This window comes from Apium graveolens, chromosome 11 (assembly GCF_009905375.1).
Source record: "Apium graveolens cultivar Ventura chromosome 11, ASM990537v1, whole genome shotgun sequence".
Taxonomy (NCBI): domain Eukaryota; kingdom Viridiplantae; phylum Streptophyta; class Magnoliopsida; order Apiales; family Apiaceae; genus Apium; species Apium graveolens.
Window position 1 is genome coordinate 50272269 of NC_133657.1, and position 21410 is coordinate 50293678.

General features: G+C 34.1%; 3 protein-coding genes across 3 annotated transcripts; 2 read left to right on the forward strand and 1 right to left on the reverse strand.

Annotated features, from left to right (window-relative positions):
- The first annotated feature begins 1106 nt into the window (after positions 1-1106).
- LOC141697381 (uncharacterized) lies at positions 1107-7453 on the forward strand. Its single transcript, XM_074501732.1, has 13 exons — positions 1107-1284; positions 1366-1453; positions 2052-2238; positions 2346-2436; positions 3292-3327; positions 3451-3549; positions 4078-4208; positions 5170-5218; positions 5325-5414; positions 5497-5550; positions 6761-6826; positions 6977-7074; positions 7170-7453. Exons 1-13 carry the CDS (start codon positions 1207-1209, stop codon positions 7240-7242), a joined length of 1140 nt encoding a protein of 379 aa, XP_074357833.1. The 5' UTR covers positions 1107-1206; the 3' UTR covers positions 7243-7453.
- Positions 7454-10083: 2630 nt separating this feature from the next.
- LOC141697142 (tubulin beta-1 chain) lies at positions 10084-12549 on the forward strand. Its single transcript, XM_074501384.1, has 3 exons — positions 10084-10544; positions 11339-11608; positions 11691-12549. Exons 1-3 carry the CDS (start codon positions 10142-10144, stop codon positions 12365-12367), a joined length of 1350 nt encoding a protein of 449 aa, XP_074357485.1. The 5' UTR covers positions 10084-10141; the 3' UTR covers positions 12368-12549.
- A 293-nt stretch (positions 12550-12842) lies between these two features.
- On the reverse strand, positions 12843-14228 carry LOC141697635 (uncharacterized). Its single transcript, XM_074502124.1, has 4 exons — positions 13662-14228; positions 13510-13572; positions 13356-13430; positions 12843-13278 (listed from the first exon to the last, which is right to left on the reverse strand). The coding sequence occupies exons 1-4, from the start codon at positions 14130-14132 to the stop codon at positions 12979-12981; spliced, it is 909 nt and encodes a 302-aa protein (XP_074358225.1). The 5' UTR covers positions 14133-14228; the 3' UTR covers positions 12843-12978.
- Positions 14229-21410: the final 7182 nt, after the last annotated feature.

Here is a 21410-nt window from a genome sequence, read left to right on the forward strand (position 1 = left end):
ACCATATTTGAGTTTCCCCTCTATCTGGTTGTTCAGAAGCCACATTACAATTTGCATTCTACTGTCACAGCTGAGCTTTGCCCTTGATTTGTGATGATGAACATCCCCCTCTTCATGTGTTTGCCCTATTTCTTCAGCTGTTAGATTCAAATCAAAAGGGAAGGAAAAACTCATTTCTGAACAAATGGGGCAAAATAATGATGCAACTTTTTCCAATTTGTACTTGTAAAATTTGATTGTAATGTAAATTTCCATTTTGTACTTATACTTTTAGCATAACATGTGTGATACTAATGCTCCATTTTGATTGGTTGTAAAAATCCCACTAACTTGTAATCTCAATATTTTATGTACAAATTAGTGTTATCCACCAACTTGTATTGAATTAGGCGGGAGTTTGTGTTTACTTTTTCCCTGTTTTTTTGAACTTTTTGGGATTAACTTTGCTAATGATTGTTTCTTAAAACCTGTGCAATTCACAATATGAGAAAAGATTTTGGGTAGAGTGGGAGTATTATTATTTATCCGCACTCAAGCATATTCAACACAATTATATTTTAAGTAAGAAGTTTTCAAAGTATTAAAAAGTAACCAGAATTTCATTCAGCCCCCTTTTTGTAATTATGTTGATAGATTGTTAGGGAATAACAAATACTATATCTTAGTAGGAAAAATTTAGAATTAATGAAATGATAAATAATATATTTATCAATAAATAAATAATAAAATTATTATAATATATTAGGAGTTCGTTTGGTACAAATTTTTGAGGCATCATATATGAGTTTTGGTTATTTCAAACGCATATATGATGTTTAGTTCTGAAATTTAATCATTCAAACCCATATTTCAAACCCTCAGGATATTACGAGTTTTTGATAAGTGGTACGAAATATGAGTACGGAAAATTAAATAAAATTTTCATCTATACAATTTTATTTTGTGTAAATATTTAACATAAAATTAAATTAATATATTAAAACAAAAAAAGAATTATATTAATTTTTTAATTAATAAAATTAATAAATTAAATATATTAATTTCACCAAACCAAACAAACACATGATATTGAAGATATATATATCCAACCGGCACCTTAACCCGACTTAAAATATCAATCCCATATCGGTCAGCGAACCACACGACGCGACGCCTGAATATAAAATCACAACGTAGAAGAAGGGCAATTTAGCTGCTACAATTGGCATGGGTATCGAGACTATACCTCCTCTAATAAACGCACAGCTCAATTATCTCATTTCTCATTCCCCTTTTCCCATCAAGGTAACTAACTAACTAACTAACTAACTCATTATTCTAAGGGGGTTTTCATCTTTTTCATGTTAATTTACTCCTTCTTCACAGGTTGAGCAGATGTGGTCTGGTTGCACAATCCCTTACTTTCTTGATCGATTCACAATAGCCATTCCCTTTTGCCTTGACTTTATCAGATGTTAGTTTACTCCCCTCTACTGTGTTTCTTTCTCGTGTTTGTTTTACATTTCTCTTTAATCTATCCTTTATTATTTCTCAGACATGTCAATTCATTCACACACTTATCTTCCATTTTTGTCATACTACATTCCTTATAACCAAACAACTGTAAGGGCATGGTGTAGGAGACCCGTTAACAAATATTGATATAAAGGAACTCACACATACCTCAATGTGAATAGGTAGAATTACACATCACTTGTTTCACAATTTTATTCTCTGAATACTCAATTAATTTCATATTCAAACTTAATTAGTAATCAAGATTACAGGGAGTTATATAGAGGCCCTAAAGGATAAAACATGGTAAATAACTGAAATTCCAACAAAATAAATAATTTTAATTGTTATCTCCTCCCTAATAATTCCCTAAAAGTAAAAAAAATAATTCCTTTCATGACTTTACTAGCCTGACCCTGGTAAGCAATTCTAATTTTCTAATGTAATTAAAAATGCTTAAAGTTAGAGTCAAAATTGTCTCTAAATAATAATATCTATTATATGATTTTTTTTCTGTTTTACATAAAGGCCGACTATATATGGATGTTTAAATGCAGGGGATGTTATATACAATGCACATAATCCCATGACTGCACCTGATATAATATTCGGGCCTGAGGATGAATCTTTCCACCCGTATCGTAGCATGGGGGAAGAAAGCTTGTCAAAGTCAAAAAACACCACTTTGTCAGGGTGGAACTTCAAAGATCCTACTTGTCTTCTTACTTTAATTCTTGAACTTCGGTGAGGTTTTTACTCTATTACCATCCTGATTAAATTTTGTGTTTTTTGTTTGTTCATGCAAACTATTATCTATTTTCAACTAATGCTTGGATTTATATCCTTTCTAGGGACTTGTATATGGTGTACCAGAAGAAGCGTGTTGAGGAGGTTGACGATGATAGGCTGAAGTTTGAAGTTGATACCATTATTTCAAAAGAGGTAACTGTTCGACAATTGTTTAATGTGAATTTATTTGCTGTATGATAGTGATAACGAATAATATAACAATCTGGACCTTATGTCACTGTTATTTTCTCATGGGAACAATTAGAACATCGACATTCAATGAAATTCTTTCTAACCTTTAGATTTAGAGAATTCCTTTAGACCTTAACTCTAATCTTTGTTATTGCTAAATTCATATTGTTCACCTAATATAAGGTTACGATCTAAAATACCAGAAAGTGCTAACTTGGGAGTAAAATTACATATGACAATATGAGTTTGTTTATGTGGCCTATGCAGTGGACTTTTATATTTGACCCTTTGGTCCTTTCTTAAGGCTAATCTGAAGCAATGAAATGGATTCCTGCTCATATATTCAATTGGAAACAAGGAAGTAATTACAGTGATAAGCAGGCACTTATTTAAGTTTTCTTAACGTTCTATCGGCATAACTGTGAGCATGATATAAATTTAGATAACTGACTGACTGGAAATAAATTTTTCATTGTTTTCAAAATCTAATAATTGCTATTATTAAATTGTTGATGTTATCAACTTGGATTGGATAAGTGACTTTAAAAATACGTTTTTTTTCCTTAGATTTAACTTTTTTTTCTAGCTTCACTGTTAATACTCCGCGGATATTATGTGTTTAATAAATTATGTAAATTCTTAAATTTTTACATATGACAGTATTTATTCATATAACTAGTACTATCTAGGCCAGCAACAGTTTTGTCCTTTTATATTTACCGTACTGAAATATACTTTGATTGCTTTTGTGATTTTCTTAATTACCGTGTTCTTATCTTTTATCTATCTCTCTAAACCTTGAGGGTCATGCTGTAGGGACTTGAGATGTACATGAGCTCTGGAGTAGACAAGGTAACTTAAAAAATGGGACATGCTTCTAATTTTCATTTCTATCTTATAAACTGTCTTAAAAAGAATACCATTATTTAAAACTACTTTTGACTATAATTTGTGGGACGATCTTTCCTAGCATAGTCAGAAGAGGTAAGATTTGCAGTGCCTTTACTGGGGATGGATATCAACAAGATTGTCACCGGTTCCTCTTGGCGACAGCAGCAGAAGATACAGCTACAGGTTGCTTTTACTTATTATATTTAAGTAGGAACTTTTATTATAAAGAAAAACATGTCGGAGAACTATGCGAAAATGGTAAAGTTATATCAGTTGCATGCCATAACAAGTATCAGCAACAGCCACAAGTAGACATAAAACAAACTCATATATCCATCTTTGTTTTATTTTTTCCATCAATTGCAAGGACTTCACAGTTATATTGTGAAATATATAGTGCTGGGTCAAAGTGTATGTTAAAGAAAGTCCGAAGTAGGAAAATATTATGCTCTATTGCTCTAATAAGCTTGACGACATTGTTTTGTTTTAAAAAAATTTGAAATCATGAATGATGTGGATAGGAAATATCTTAACTGCCTGTGTCAGCAATCCGGTACTTAACAAACTTATGGACTTTTTTATAAACATGATTTGCCACCAGGACTAATGTTTTATAATATTTTATAACTGATCTGGAATTTTTGTAATGTTATATTATTAGTCTCCATATCTTTACTTCTCGATACAAGATGGGTTTCACATTGAGTGCAGGTCATATTTCCCATCGTTGGAAAATTTACAAGTAAGGCCCCAATACCACGTTTAAAGTTGGTTTCTACTCCTGATCTGAGGGCTTTATTAGCAGTTGAGGATGTCAGGCTTCCGCCATGGTCAGATGGAACGTAAGTGATCTCATCCCTCACATCCGCATACTAAACAAGAAATAAATGTTCGTCTGGGTTTATTAACAATTTTTCTCTCCAATTATGTCATGTAGACACACACCATTTTTTATATCCTGACCCTTAAAGTTTGTCATTGACCTTGTATATTTGCTAAATTGTATATTGAATTCTAACCCTTAAAGAAGATTTTCCCGGGGAATATATTGGGTCTTCTATAATAGTAAAATGTACAGTTCCGTACATAAGGGTGAATATATGAAAACATCAGGTCAGGGGTGTGTATGTACATAATGAATACTTGTAGGGAAAATGTTGACAGACCCTTCTTTATAAATCCTAATCTCTCGTTTAATTCTTCTAAAGTGTTTGGCTGGATATCTCCCCCACTATTAGTGGACCGCCTTCTTAGGTGGACCGTCTCTCCAGGAATTGCTAGTTACTTTTTGAATTGAATAATTTATTTAATAGTAAAATGTACAGTTATGTACATAAAGCGTAAATATATCAAAATTTTAGGTCAGGGGCGTGTCTATACATATTGAATACTTGTAAGAAAAATGCTAACGGACCTTTCTTTATAAATCATAATCTCTTGTTTAATTTTTCGAAAGTGCTTGGCTGGATATCTCTCCCCTATTAATGAACCATCTCTCCATGTATTGCTGGTTATTTTTTGAATTGAATTATTTATTTAATAGTTAGAAAAGTACCCGCCCACAAATCAAAACTTTTAGTTAATTGTATTTTCCATAAAAAAATATTGCAACTTAATTATACCGTGAATGTTTAAGCTATTAATGAATAAAATAAACAAATTAAATGATAAATGATATAAATTTTTTATTTAGGGGTCTGTGTGTACATCTTGACATATTAAGGGGAATATGACATAATTAATGGAAAAATGTTAACTGACCCTTTTTCAATATATGTTAATCTCTCTCTTAATTCTTCAAAGGTGCTTGGCTGAATATCTCCTCACTTTAGAAGAGTTGCTAGCATCACAGGTAAAAATTATCATTTTCACCACTCTGACAAGTGCACCTTTGTGTAAACTCGCATCTCGATAGTAGTTTGATTTTTTATTTTAGTGTATCCATTTTCTCTTTCCAGATTAGAGATGCAGTTTCATCAATCGAAGTTAGAAGGCAATTTATTGTTGCACTTGCTCCTCTTTTTGGAAGGCCACTAGAAGCTGATCCAGTTTGTCTTCCCCCTTGAGAAACTTTGTTAGTGAATGTAATTATATCGACACCAATGCTAAGATGACCTTGCTTCTTGCCAGGTCTTCTGCAGAAAGGCATCCTTTCTAGCTGTGTCTGGGATCTTCACTTTTGTGGTATGAAAATGTTCGTTAATCTCTAAATTTTAAAAATTATGTACACTGTTGTTCTGTTATGAAGCTTAGCATGAATTTGGAGATACAGTTTTCTTAAGGTTGTGTAGCACTGATGCAGGATAATTTTAAATTAGGAATCAGTTACAACTTTTACAATTCTACTGTTTCCTAGTCAATTGCCAAGGTAAACTAAATACTCTTACCGTTAAATCATAACTCATAAGTATGACAACAACTTTACGACCATGACTTAGTAATGTATGAGGCTTCTTTTTTTCTTTTTCCATGTCAATTTTCTGCCTTACTCAGAATATTATCAAATATCAAGGGCATTTGAATTTATTATGTGCTTTATCAAATTCGTGTTGGAGATCCACTTTGCCTGTCACTTTGACAAAGAATTATCCACATGTTTTAACTTTTAAATTTGAGGTGATTCAACTAGTTTGGCCATTTTTTTTAAGCAGGTTCAACCCTTTACACCCATAAGAGTATAAACAACTGCTAGTGTTGCCTTACTTTTGGTACAATGTTCTTCCATCTCCTGTTTTTATTTATATGGCCATGCCCAAAAAGGATGAATGTATGAAGCCATAAAAAAACAATCAGTTCCATTTTTAAGGTGAATCAAATGGCAGCTGCAAGATAGATCTATAGATATAGTTAAATTTGTATATCCTGTTTGAGTTCTGTTACTTCTGAAGTGCAGTCCCTGGGAAATTAAATAGCTTAATTTGTCTTTCAGCAACTGATATTTAAACTTCCAATTTCTATACATTGTTGATGCACATAAAGTGTGACTCTTGCTGGTACAGTTGATGTTTTTGTCCAGTCAAGATGGCAATTCTTGTTTCACTCGGCTGAATTAGCATTTTGACACTGTACCATTCGAGTAAACCCAATACAAATCAGTTCTTTGGAAGGACAGACAAAAGATACCTACAGATTCTAATGATCTTTAATTCAAAATGCACGAGACCTGTTGCATATAAGTAGAATATATATTCATAGAACCTGCTAGTAAAGAGTTGAAGTTGATAAGGCCAATTTTCTTAGCTCGTAGCTCGGTGTAGAAAGCCTTAAGCTACAGTTTTGCAACTAATGCTATTTATCGAAGTACTATATTCGTTCATTACTCTTGGCTTTTGTGTATTACTTCTTTCTGCTATACTCTCGATGTTCATATCAGCTTTAACTTTCTCGTTGGCAGATTCATTTCACTCTTGCACTTCAATTTCCTAAGCAACCACCTCTTCTAGTTCTTCAGAGCTCTCAGGTAATTGATCTGATGAGAATGAAAACACTTGTTAACTTGCTAGCAGATGTTTTAGTTTTAGGTTTTGCTAAGCAAGTTAACTTGATTTATGCAAAATTTGGTTTAAAATTTGTAATTTTTTTGTTTTTATTTATCCCTTTTTATTTGTAGCATTTTGATCCCCGTGGAGCAGCAATTAAGTCCCCTTCTTTAACGGAGTATCCATGGAGCCCCAGATGGGATGGGTCGGAAATGGCCGAGCGGATCTTGTAAGTTCTCCTGTTTTTTTCTTTTGTAGTCATGTGTTATTTTTTTCCCTCTTGCTGAACACAATTATGATGGTTAAATGTTAAATATTTGGCAGTGATTTTGTTGCGGACGAATGTTTGAATTTTAGGAAAGTCTGTAATGAGAGTGTGCATCAGCAGCAACGTTAAAGATGTGCTTCTTGGTAGTTAATCTGATTAGCTACCATATATATATATCTCTTTTGTTTAAAGTACACTTTCGGTTTCAATCTGGATGCCTCAGTCGTGTAAAATAGCAACATGTTTGTACACAATTGAATCGTTTTGTTGTAAATTTGCCTGATGTGAAACAGCCATGCAGTGCAGTCGAATTATTGTAGTTTACAGTTTGTCTTGGACATTTTCCGCTGATTGTCTTTCCATGCGACTCCCATCACCTTGATAGGCTGGAGATGGCTTGATTTTCAACTTTTCATGATCTCCAAACCTGAAACTAATTTTCGAATCTGCCTTGATCCCCCGTCCGACAATATATATTACCTTGTTTTAACAAATCAATAGACGACAGTTGAAATTCTGAGAATTATCTTATATAATAAATTCAGTCGAAATTTTTTGTGTTAATGAAGTAGAATGAATTTAGTCAAAAAATAATAATAAAGTAGAATGATTTTTTTAAATTATATATATAGTTTTTAGAATTTTAAATATTTAAATTAGAAAGGATGATTTTAAAAATCTCATCTAGAGTTCGATACAGATTATGTTAAAGTTGAATGACTATATTTATTTTACACTGTACTTTTTGGGATTATAATATTAGAATAAATATTAAGAAAATTCCGAATGACGGTTATAGGCAAAAAAGTAACAGTAACCTAAACACCCTTTCTCAGAAAATATAAATATATACAATATACAGATGATATAAAGAATAATTTTCAAAGCCCTAGTGACAAAAGACTTGTCGAGTATTATTTTGAGGTCGACTCAAAAATTTGTAAAAGACTTAAATATTTATTTGGGCTGAGTTCTATGGAGTCCACCTTTTTATTGGAGTCCTCGGAGTCCATCTACGTTCTGCAAATAAAATATATTATAAAACGTGTTATTTTGCAAAACATGTTACACAAATAGCATAACTTCAACAAAATCATGCAAATCTCATATATTTACGGTACAATATGTATGTTCTGCAATATGTTCTGCAACATGAACATTTATGTTCTGTAACATGAACATTTATGTTCTGCAAACTAAACATGTTTTGTAGAATATATATTTTTGCAATGTTCTGCTTGTAAAATGTATGCAATCTACAAGATTTTTGATAGAATAGTGATGTTTGTCGAAAAATAATATGTTTTGCAATATTTTAAGCTATATTTTACTTGCAGAACATATATGGACTCTGAGGATTCCAATTAAAGGTGGACTCCATAGAACTTTACTCTTAGAAAATATAAGATTTTTTGTATAATATTTTGAAAAATTTATTAAAGATACGAAATTACTTGTTTGCTATCAAGTTGAAGAAAAATATGGTCCATTTTGGATTAATTATCAAGTTTAACACTTTATAATTAGAATCTTTTCAAATTTAACATCTATAAATTTGGAGTCTTAAATTGTTAATATTTAAAGTTGGTGAACTTTTAAATTGACCAATTTTTAGTCCATGATAACTAACAAAATAAATTTACCAGTTCTGTCCCAAAAGTGGTCAAACTGATGGTAAATTGATATTTTGTTAATTATTAATTATATATGCTGGCCAATTTAATATAACCCATATAACCCGATCCTTTTTTTTTGTATACGGAGATGATAATTTGGTGGGGATACTGTGAAATGAGGATGAGAAACAGTTAAAATAAGATGATGAGAACAGAGAAAAAGATTTTTCTAGTGTATGTTAATGGTCATATGTTAAAAAAAATATGATAAATGAGTCTGATTGATGGATATTTCATTAATAATGATGAATTCCTGTATGCAAAAAAATCTTCATCAATAATCATCTATCACACATGTGTAAACTGTTAGAAAAAAAATTGTAATCCCCTCTGCTTCTCATCTAGTTACATTATGAAAATAAAAAATATTTAATACTTATTTTAAGATGTATATAAAATATAATTTTGTATTTTTTTTAAGATTTTATGTTTTAATTCAAAAATGAATGTATATATATTTATTTGAAAAAAAGAAATTATAAAAAAGAGTCCACGAACTATACTTTATAATTTAAAATATTAAATTTAATCGGAGAGAATTACATTTTGCATCACTTATATTTGGCCAAAAAATAATTTTATATATCTAATATAAGAAATTGCAGTTTGCATCCTCTTATTTGAAATCTAATCCATGTTACACCCTTTTTGTCAAATTTTATCAATTTTTTCCCTAAAGTATTGTCTTCAACAACATTTATAATCTATTATTTAAGAGAAAAGATTAGATATATCGTTGGAGACAATAATTAGAATTAAATAATTTGGCAAAAAAAGGTGTATGTTGAATCAAATTTCAAAATAAGGGGATAGAAATATAATTTATGAAAATAAATATCCAAAATTTAGTTTTGGCCAAATTAAAAAAATGTAAAATGTAATTCTCTCAATTTAATCGGAATGAAATTGGACCGCAATTATCCCAATTTTATATACAAATTAAAAATGAGGCGAACAGGGTTTATCTAGTTTGTGCCCATACACACATTAAGCACTAAATTTTATGAATTTAAAGTCTGGGTGAAATTGATGTAAATACGTGAGGTTCATTAACATTTATTATTAAAAAATTAATCCAAGTATATTTTGTTATTGTGCACAGGACCAAAAAATCCGTTTTTGAAAATATAAAGAAATGGGGGAGTGGGTGATAATAATGATACAGTGAAATATTAAAAATGTGAGAGTAAATGAATGGGGCAGATCGATAACCGACAGGCCAACGCGGGTCACAGCGCGGTTAACCTGTCCATATTCCTGCTCATTTATAATAAATAAATAAATGCACCCACACTCTATTAATCTACTTCCTCAACCATCATTTATCTTTACTAACTTGATCTGGAAAGGGCATGAGAGAGATCCTTCACATTCAAGGAGGCCAATGCGGCAACCAAATCGGGTCCAAGTTCTGGGAAGTCATCTGCGACGAGCACGGCGTGGATCCTACTGGCCGTCATCTCAGCGGCGGAGAATTCTCCGATATTCAGCTTGAGAGAATTAATGTTTACTATAATGAAGCTTCAGGCGGTCGATATGTTCCCAGAGCTGTTCTCATGGATCTGGAGCCTGGTACTATGGATAGTATCCGATCCGGTCCCTATGGTCAGATTTTCAGGCCTGATAACTTTGTTTTTGGTCAGTCTGGTGCTGGCAATAATTGGGCTAAAGGTCATTATACTGAAGGCGCTGAACTTATTGATTCTGTTCTCGATGTTGTTCGCAAAGAAGCTGAGAATTGTGACTGCTTGCAAGGTTTCCTTCTACCTCCCCTTATGTCCATCCTGCATTTACAGATCATCCTTGTTTCTGTCTTTTCTGCTACATCCGTGATCATGATTTTAAGTTTGGTTAGAATTCCAAGTAAATTATTCTTAAGTGATTTAAGTTGCATCTTCCTCGAACTGTGTTGATATTTTGTATACATTTTTTACATGATTTTCCAAGTAATAGAGTTGACAACTAATATAGGAACAATGCATTTGGACTCAAAGGATTCTAAATTTTACAGATTATATTTTGAATTAAGCAATGCCTACCGTCTTGTTTCGTGTAGGTATGATTAATATTTGCTTAGTCTCATATTTTCTATTAGATTAATAAATATTGATTTGAAGGCACACTATTCTTTTCCAATTTACAGTGTTTCAAAGGTGTGAGAGTTTTTATTGAACGAAAGGAAGATTTAGGTTTCATTAAGCTTGCTATTATATAATTTCTTTTTTCCCCTTTGGAGGTATACATTATATCATCAATAGCAATGTGTGTGAGAATATTGCTTCGCAAATAATGATGCTAGGCATCTGTTTGTTAGAAGTCACAAATTGTTTATCATAAGTTTAGTTAAACTTGTACTAGCAGCGAGTTGTACTCATTTTGATCTTTATGTTTGCACGGTATTCAACAATCTCAATGCTCTTTTTTTTTTATATATATATGTCACCATGATAGCCTTTTTAGCCCTTACGAATTCTGATCTTGGTCAAGCATCCATTTTTTATTTGCTTTATAGCTAATTAGCGTTTTGTATATGTTTCTGTTAACTTCAGGTTTCCAGGTGTGCCACTCACTTGGTGGAGGCACAGGCTCTGGCATGGGAACTCTTTTGATTTCAAAGATAAGGGAGGAGTATCCAGACAGGATGATGCTCACATTTTCTGTTTTTCCTTCACCAAAGGTCTCTGACACGGTTGTGGAACCATACAATGCTACACTGTCAGTGCACCAGCTCGTGGAAAATGCTGATGAGTGTATGGTTCTTGACAATGAGGCACTATATGACATTTGCTTCAGGACCTTGAAGCTCAGCACTCCAAGTTGTGAGTACCTATTAATTGAGAAATTATGTTTGTGTGTGTCATTAAGTGTGCTTATGATGTGTTTTCACTCTAATGTTCACAGTTGGTGATTTGAACCATCTGATCTCTGCAACTATGAGTGGAGTGACATGCTGCTTGAGATTTCCTGGCCAGCTCAACTCAGATCTGCGGAAGCTTGCTGTTAATCTGATTCCATTCCCACGTTTACATTTCTTCATGGTGGGCTTTGCTCCACTTACTTCGCGTGGATCGCAACAATACATATCCCTCACCGTCCCTGAGCTGACTCAACAAATGTGGGACTCCAAGAACATGATGTGTGCTGCTGACCCGCGTCATGGTCGCTATTTGACTGCTTCAGCCATGTTTAGGGGAAAAATGAGCACGAAAGAAGTGGATGAACAGATGATTAATGTGCAAAATAAGAACTCATCATACTTCGTGGAGTGGATCCCTAACAATGTCAAGTCAAGTGTGTGTGATATTCCACCTACAGGCCTGAAGATGGCTTCCACCTTTGTTGGGAACTCCACTTCAATTCAGGAGATGTTTAGGAGAGTTAGTGAGCAGTTCACAGCTATGTTCCGGCGCAAGGCTTTTTTGCACTGGTATACTGGCGAGGGAATGGATGAAATGGAATTCACTGAGGCAGAGAGCAATATGAATGATCTGGTGTCAGAGTACCAGCAATACCAGGATGCAACAGCTGAGGAAGAGGAAGACTATGAAGATGAAGCGGAAGAGGAGCAGTACAATTAAAGATGATGCCTGAGACTATAAGTTTAGCTGTGAAGCCATTAGCTTCCCTGTTATGATCTCTATTACTAGTAAATATATGGATTAGTGGATGTTTTTCCCAACCCCGGTTCTTCCTTCAATCTTCTCTTTGTTTCATTTGTTTGAACTTGTTATTCTGTGCTATAAAATGATTTTTCGAATAAGTAGATAATGTGCGTATTGTTATCAATGCAATCGAGATCCCACTTAAGTCTCCAGCCAGTAGGCCGCTATTAGTTTTAGACTTTGCTGTTTTTTTCTGGGTCTTTCGACTTGAGTCTTAATATTTCTGTGGATATATTTCGAAAGCACCGGATAAAACTACTCAACTTGGTATTAGTGATGTACAGTCCTAGTTTGTCTTGAAATACTTTCTACATGTTTATTTTAATTATATATATATAATATTACTTTATAAGAAACTCCGTATGAAATAGTATTTATAAGAATAAACACATAGTAATAATAATGATAATTAGTCTTTACAATAAATCCTCTCGCATAAAACTTATGCAATATACAGTTATGTATAATGGTAATGGAAAGAAACTAAAATTTGAATAGTCTGGCGCAAGAAGGAAAGAAGAAAAGATCTAAGAGGAGGTTCGTATCCTAAGAGAAATGGAATTCTTCTTAGAATTGATTTTGATCTTTCTTCTATGTCTTGCCTCAGCAGCCTGGACAAGTTTAGCGTTAGCTTGAAGAAAAGGGAGCGGATAGCAGTTGAATGTTCCTTTTTGATGATATTCCTCCTCCTCCTCCTCCTCCTCCTTTTGCTGCCTAGTACCACCAATTACAGGAGGAAACTGGTGAAGCCCCCTTGGCCCTGTTTGCAAGTTGAGGCCAAATCCCCCGTTGACAACATTCTTTCTCCTCCTTAACTCACCATTTTTCTGTTAAACAGGTGTAAATATGTAATAGTAGAGTAGGAATAAGAAAAAGAGGGTAAATATGTTGTTGTATGGCATACCTCATCTCTTTTTGCCTTAAATTTTGTATTTAACTCCAACAGTGTCTGGTGATACCTTCTCACATTATCCAAACTCTGTTTCATAATAATCATACCAACTCTTAACTCAAATAATTTAACAAGAGATTCATCCAAGGAAGGGGGTTAACATTACCAGTTTAAGCTGCTTTTTAGTTTGCTCTAATTCTCGAATTTGGTATTCCCAGTCTTCAACTTTCTGCCAAAATTTTGATCAAATTATAACCACACATAAAAAACATGGTAAAAACCCTATAAATAAAAAACAAGGAGGCAAAAAAAGGGTACCCTCTTCTTGGATTTATGTTTGAAGTGGTGGTTTGAGCGGATATCATTATTATTGATGTTATCGTCATTGGGTTCATAGCTCAGAGGAGAAGATGGGCTATACACCATGTTGTCTTGTTTGATGGTCTTTACGTCGTCTCCAGTTATCCTACTCTCAAACTTATTTCCCTCATTCTTTACCTTAATACGCGGCGGCGGCGGGGGGCTGGGAGGAGACTCCAGAGCAGATCTCTTCTTCTTGTTGTGCCAAAGTGGCTCACTTAAGTTTCTTGCCTTGATTGACCATGTGGGTTCATATGAACTACTGCTACTACTACCATTACTTATGGGGGGTTCAGCTTCAGGATTCGAATTTTGAATTAAAGCTTCTAAATTGATCAAGATATCGCATACAATATAATCATCTTCGGTAGCATTGAAATTGTATCTCTCGTATCTCTCCCCATTGTTGTTGTAACTTGTTACAGCCATGCTGAGAGAGGGTGGAGATTGTGTGTATGATTGGAGTAAATAAAAACGGAGTAATCCAGGCTGGAGGGAGTGGGGGCTCTGCTGCGGATCTGCCACGTGTAAGATAGTTTTAGGGGAATTTAGGCCTCGCGTGTGAATGAAACAGGAGTTGTGTAATGTACAACCTTTACATATATACCCCGGCAAAAATAAATACTTTTTCATTAAATAATTAACACATTTTTACACTAAAAAAATCAATATTTAATTATTATCTACTACTATTCCAAATTTTTTTAATATATCTGTGAATTTCTATAGTGATGATTAATTGTATAATTTACTACTTAATACTCTATTAAAAATAGGTAATTTTGAAATCATTAACTTCTTCTCTTATAAAATAATTAGCGCAGATATACAACACATATATTAGAACAATTTCTCGCATATATTTTATAATTCCAAATATAGTAAAATATTTTATTTAATTTTATCATATATTTTATGGTAATTTCATAATTGTTTCTACTATTCATGGATCAAATATTTTTTAATTTGATAAGGTTTCATAAACTTAAATATGTATCTATATAATTAAAGTTACTTGATAATTTTTAGTTATGAAAATATTAACATAATTTTAATGACATGATTTTTTTTTATTAAATTGAACAGTTATGTTAGCAAAATTATATTGTCATACACTAAAAAAAAGGCCGTTTCCTGCCCAGAAATTCGGGTAGAAATTACTCCATTATTTCCTACCACGTCAAAATCTGGTAGGAATTATTCCTGGTGGAGCCCAGATCTTGTACACGCAGGCATCAAAACCTACCACTCCACCAGATCTTGTACACGCAGGCATCAAAACCTAACAATAGTGGTAGGCACAGTTCCTACCAATATTGGTATGTTTAGATCAAAATGACCCCACCATTCTGAAAGTAATATGTCCTAAGTCCAATCATGTATTATGATTTAGGAATAACTTATTATGTAATCTGTTTTGATTTCATTGATATTAATAAAAGACTTGTTTTGTTTTTATTACGGGCTTTATCTATTTAAGTGTTTAAATAAGATATACCATAGTTTAGAATAAAGCTTTTTATGGATTATGATGAGATCATAATAGTGAGACCTAACAGATGATAACTCTAAACTTAAATAGTTCCTGGTCATAGGATTACTAACTGGTAATTAATAATCCGCAAAGATCGGTACATACTATGCTTGCTTCATTATGAAGGATGTCTGTTCTCATAGACATTTGTGTGGTGACACTATAGCTAGTATGTAGGTGCTTATTATAGAATAAGTTCACTGAACATGACTCGCCCAGCTGAACAACTGATGGAGTTCACTCACGTGTCAACAGTTGTTCACATAGTGATAGTTGTACAAGTATCCTTAGACTTGAGGTCTTCATAGTCATCTTGTGTACACTGAACTATACTTTGGTTTAGTTCTTAGTCTCCAGGGACAATTATTAGGGCTCTACTAGGTATAGAAATTTGTACACGAAGATAGTGTATGATCAATAAAGGATCTACCCCTTCCAGTGAAGGAAGCGAATGTTCAAGGCTGATCCACTTATGCTAGTTCAGGAATCTCTGGCCAGAGTGAATGAAATTAGAAAGGAGTTTCTAATTTGCATAGAACTAAGCATAGTAAATGGTAAGCAAGTGATTAAATTAGATAGGCTTGACACGAGATCCATGCCTTGTATTTAATCGGGACATTGTAGGGTAGAAGGAGTTTATTGTACGGTAACTATTCACTGAATGGGTTCTTGGTATTCTAAGCAGTGAATTCATATTATCCGGATAGTCGCGATATGCTGAGAAGTATCCCTCACGATGTAGAATAAATATGATTAATTAATCATATTTAATAAATTAGAAAATTTATATAAATAATGATAAAATAGTTTTATTATTATTTATTTTTACTACCGGCTTAATATTGAACCTACAGGGTCACACCATAAAAAGAGAATGATTTAAAGGTGGAGGAATTAATTAATAATGGCTAATAATTATTTATTTGTGAAATAAATAATTAATTGGCAAATTTAATAATTGATTAAATGAGATTTAATTGATTATAAATTAATTAAGAAAAGTTCTTAATATTATTAATTAAGGATTTAATTTTTTGGAAATTAAATCAAGAGAGAGAATTGTTTCTAAAGTGTTTAGAAAAAGGATTAATAATTAAAAGGTGTTTTAATTATTAATGAGAATAATAAATGGGATAATAATAATAACATTTATGGGAAAATTTCAGCTGAAAATTTTGCCTATAAATATACTATTATAAACCCTATTTTTATTCTAACCCCAAAATTTTATAAAACCTAATTCTCTCCACCTCCTCCTCCTCCTTAACGTCGTTTTCTGGGTGGATACCGGTGGAGTGCTTCACGTTTGAGGAGCAGCTGCTAAGGATCTCCGATCGTTGCTTTTGGATCGCATATTAAAGGTTAGTAATCGATCCCATACGTTTTTACCACGATTTATATGATTTTATTTGGATTTTATGTGTAAAAAGTGTTTTACCATGCCTCCGCTGCGATTAAAATCCAACAATGGTATCAGAGCTTAGGTTGTATGCATATAGATCTGTGGTAAAAATTTCAGAATTTTATGTGCTTGTATGAATTAATTATGATTTTTACAAGTTATATCATGGATTAATTTTGTCTGATGAGAAATCGTTTCTCATAATAATTTTGAATGTTGATCTGGATTCTACAAGTGTTGTAGATCGTCTGGGTATTTTTTTCATAATTTTATGATGTATAGATTTTTTATTATGAATTTTTGAAGTTCTTGCAATTAAATTCGTAATTAAATAAGTATATATATATGTATATAAAGTTGTATATATATATCTGCTATATATCTGCTGTTGAATGCTATCTGTGATGCACGGAGAAAGAAAAGACAGGCACAGAGTACAGTACGGTGGCACGGTGACCAAGAAAGAAAAAAAAAAGGCGGCGACTTACAGCAGAACGAAGGACCGCGCGTCGACCACGCGCTGGCGTGCCACGCGCGGCGCGTGGAAGACACGCGCTGATGACGTCATGCTGACGACGTCAGCATGACGTCATCAGATGACGTCATGCTGACGTCAGCACAGGGGTTCGAGCGCGTGACGCGCGTGCGCGTGGGGGCGCGTGGGGAACAGTCACACACGCGCCTGACAGCGCGTGTGCGGGTGGGGGCGCGTGGGAGATCTTCTTTCGGCGCGTGCGGGCGCGTGGCAGCTCAGAATTGGGCGATTTTGGTGCCGTTGGATTCGTCTTTTCGAGACGCTTCTAATGGTATTTTATATGATATTTTATGAAATTATTTCGAACTGTTTATAACTAACAGAAGTGTTTTAAAGCTGTGTTTGACTGTTTTAACTGCTTTTAAATGCTTCATGTGATATATAGAGATGTATAATACTTAGACTAATGTGCTAGATGATATAACATGCCTACCTTGATGTTTATTCATGTTTATATATGTGATATATGCTTAGTTTATCATGCAATGATAGATTTAGGTGAACTTAAATGAACATAAGGCGTTTTGTTAGACAACCTAGTATAGTGAAATTATTTCATAACCTTAATAACAATATTATGAATACAATCATGAGATTTTTGTGTTTGTGAAACACGTAATTAAATATGAATTTTCGATATGAGAGAAAGGATGATTCTGTCAACAACAGATTTCTATCTGTAAGAAAGGGTTATTAAGTGACGCCTCTTGACAATGCCCCACCCGATCTGGGAATCATCTGATTATTGATTATTGATTTGAAATATTTAATTTAAAAGGAAGAATCTCTTTATAATATGATTATGATTGTAACGTAATATAATCCCTCTAAAATTAAATAATATCAAGTAGTAATTGGCCAATGACACAACGGGCTTGTGTCGGTCATAGCCTTCCAACATGATAGAAAAGTAGTTCTTATTTTTGAATCATTGTCGGTTCGTGCTATAGCCAAGGGCTTTGATTTCGAAATAAGAAATACTTGTCTATTACATAGAGATGTGTACATTGAATAAGAATCTAAAGGTCGGTACGTGCCACAGCCGTGGGCCTTTGGGGACTGATTCAACTGTACGGAATGTTGGGTTAGACTTGACTTAGAATATTGAGTTTGTCGTGCCACAACCGAGACTCAATTATTCAAGAGGCTAAAGTTTGATTAGGGAATAACATAAGATGTAATTGACAAGAGTTGTCTGCCTATTGAACATTACATGGCGGTTCGTGCCACAGCCGGGGTTGTGTAATGGAATGTAGGATCCCTATTCCCACTAGCATTATGAATGCTTAATTTTTCACGTAGGGGGTTGAATAAATTAGATAAACTAGTGGGAGCCACTTATGAATAAAGACCCGATTCATATAGTGTTTTAAAAATGAAATCGAACATTTGCTCAGTGTTGTTATGTGTTTATCATTTACAGATTTACTTTGTACATTATGTCTTCTGCACTATCACTCAGGAGCATACTGGATGCTCACAAATTGACTGGTCCTAATTATGCTGAATGGCTTCAAAACTTGAGAATTGTTCTCAGGATTGAGAGGCTGGAATACGTGATTGACTCACCTAAGCCTACTGAACCTGCTAGTGGTGCATATAATGATGAACATGTTGTGTATCGTAAGTGGATAGATGATGCAAATATTGCTCAATGCATCATGCTAGCTTCCATGAACATTGAGCTACAGAAGCAACATGAGCATATGAATGCTCACACTATCCTCATGCATCTACAATAGTTGTATGATGTGGCAGGGAGGACAGCTCGATATGAGATATCGAAGGAGCTGTTCGGTTGTAGGATGTCTGAGGGAACATCTGTGAATGACCATGTACTTAAGATGATCAATTTGATTGAACGTCTTGGACAACTTGGTTTTGTCATGGATGGGGAGCTGAGCCAAGACTTGGTCTTGCAATCGCTTCCGAGTTCGTTCTCGCAGTTTGTTGTGAACTTTCACATGAATAAGTTGGATGTCAGCCTGCCTGAACTCCACAACATGTTGAAGACTGCGGAATCGAATTTTCACCCTAAGAAGAGTTCTGTTCTTCTAATTGGTGAAGGTTCCAATACTAAGAAAAGGAAGAGGAACCCTTCCAAAAAGAAGAAAGTAGGTGAGATAACGCCGGTTCCACCAAAAGCTGAAGACCCCAAGAGCAAAGTTGTTTGCTTTCACTGTAACAAGGTGGGGCACTGAAAGAGGAACTGCAAGGTTTACCTTGCAGAATTGAAGAAGAAGAAGGGTAGTGAGCTGCCGCTTCTGATTCAGGTATGTTCATGATAGAAGTGAACATGTCATTAAGCCAAATTTCTACTTGGGTATTAGATACCGCCTGTGGTTCTCAGATCTGCAATTTGTTGCAGGGACTAAGGAGAAGTAGGACTCTTGAGGAAGAGGAGGTGATTCTACTGATGGGAAATGGAGCAAGAGTTGCTGCTGTAGATGTGGAATCATTTCATTTATGTAATAACCCCAATTTTTGGGAAATTTTGAAACCCTTATGAATAGTGTTTTTGCTGAATGAGAAAACTTTTCATGCCACACTATGTAAGGGTTCTGATATGGATATTCTGGGATATTATTAGTACTCTATGTAGTATATAAGTGTATGTAAAGATCGTCAGAATCCAATTCCGAACACTTTGGTTTTTCCCGGAAATACCCTAGATGCGGAAAGAATTGAGTATAAGGTAACAGGATAAAAAGGATTTAAATTAAAGGATTATAATAGAGGATCATAAAAAGGAATATAATGTACTGAGAAAGGTTAAGGGAACCTAAGTAATAAGATCCCGGGTATGATCCTTCAAACGATAAACGAAAATGAAAGTTAAGCGAACAATATAACAGATCAGCGGTCATTAGGCAAATAATTAGGAAGTTAATCAAAGGGATTAGAGAGGATGATGTCACCCAACCAATGAGAAGAGGACAAGGAGGGGAGGATGACATCATGAGGATGACACAAGCATGACATGGGAAGGAAGGAGATGTGGTGGCTTTTTAACCACACAAAATCAAGGACAACTAGGTAATTTACTAAAAAAAACACAAAAATCAAACCAACCAAGCCAAGCAAATCATTTTTCATCAAAATCAAAAAGAAACCAAGGCATTGTTCTTCATGCTCTCGGCCAAAACAGAACCAGCACACTAAAACTGCTGTATCTCCTTCATTTCTCACTCAAATATTGTGTTCTATAGCTCATTGGAAAGGTATTGAGATGACCTACAACTCTTGTTCACAAGTCTCGTCCAAATAATCATGGTAAGACCCTCATTTTTACAGTTCTTTAAATCGGACTTTTAGAAACTTCAAAGCCTAACTTTGTGTTCTTGATTTCTTTGGAAAGATCAAGCTTGTAGGAGGCTCCCTAAGGCTTCCTAGCAACTTAACACCTCCCAAGGAAGGTATAAAATTCAAACCCTAGCCTTTACTTTATTTGTTAGTAAGTTTAATGGTTGGTTTTGTGAAATGAGAAGCATGGATTGTGATTATTAGTAGTTTGGTTTGATTTGGAAGTGTTTTGGTAATTGAAGATTGATTATAGTTCATAGGTCTTGATTGTGGTTGTTTGAGTTGAAAACCTTGGAGATTATGGACTGATGTGGTATGGTTTCGGTGAAGTTTTGTTGTATTGATGGTTATGAGTTGGTTGGTGGTTAATTGGAGTAGTTTAAACATTGGTAATCGCGTAAACATAGCCATCGTAACGTCCGATTTTCTTTAGACTGTTTTTGTGCATAACATTAGGACCCGAGGACCCCCTGCTAGATTATGACCACTGCCATGTTTAGATAGCTCATGTTACGAGCTTCGTTTTGATATGTAGTTCGTTCGATTCCGATGCACGGTTTAGGAGAAACGACCGTTTTAAGTAACGACATTTCACGAACGAAACATTTCCCCTCGCCTTACTTTGAAACCTTGGTTAAGGACCTTAAATGACTAATTGGGGTAAGAAACATTTATGGTAAGTGTGTTAGGCAGTTGGTAAGACACTCGCGAAGGAATTGCTTTAAAACTCATAAAGGTTAAATTATTAAAAATGGTGGAGCCGAGGGTACTCGAGTGACTTAAGCGAGTCAGTAAGCGCAAAACAAGCGTTAGAGTCTAAGTTAGTTAAAGTATAGATTTACAAGTGACTTTGGTTTAATTTCAACTTACTTGTTGCTTATAGATTACCAGACTCGTCCAGAGCCATTCGTAACCCCCAAGTCGCTCAGGCAA

Coding starts and splice junctions, on each gene's coding strand:
- LOC141697142 (XM_074501384.1), top strand. CDS start 10,142: ATGAGAGAGATCCTTCACATTCAAGGAGGCCAATGCGGCAACCAAATC. Junction 10,545..11,338: donor GAATTGTGACTGCTTGCAAG/GTTTCCTTCTAC, acceptor TGTTAACTTCAG/GTTTCCAGGTGTGCCACTCA. Junction 11,609..11,690: donor GAAGCTCAGCACTCCAAGTT/GTGAGTACCTAT, acceptor TAATGTTCACAG/TTGGTGATTTGAACCATCTG.
- LOC141697635 (XM_074502124.1), bottom strand. CDS start 14,132: ATGGCTGTAACAAGTTACAACAACAATGGGGAGAGATACGAGAGATAC. Junction 13,573..13,661: donor AACATAAATCCAAGAAGAGG/GTACCCTTTTTT, acceptor AAATTTTGGCAG/AAAGTTGAAGACTGGGAATA. Junction 13,431..13,509: donor CTAAAAAGCAGCTTAAACTG/GTAATGTTAACC, acceptor ATTATGAAACAG/AGTTTGGATAATGTGAGAAG.
- LOC141697381 (XM_074501732.1), top strand. CDS start 1,207: ATGGGTATCGAGACTATACCTCCTCTAATAAACGCACAGCTCAATTAT. Junction 3,328..3,450: donor TGAGCTCTGGAGTAGACAAG/GTAACTTAAAAA, acceptor TTCCTAGCATAG/TCAGAAGAGGTAAGATTTGC. Junction 3,550..4,077: donor AGCAGAAGATACAGCTACAG/GTTGCTTTTACT, acceptor CATTGAGTGCAG/GTCATATTTCCCATCGTTGG.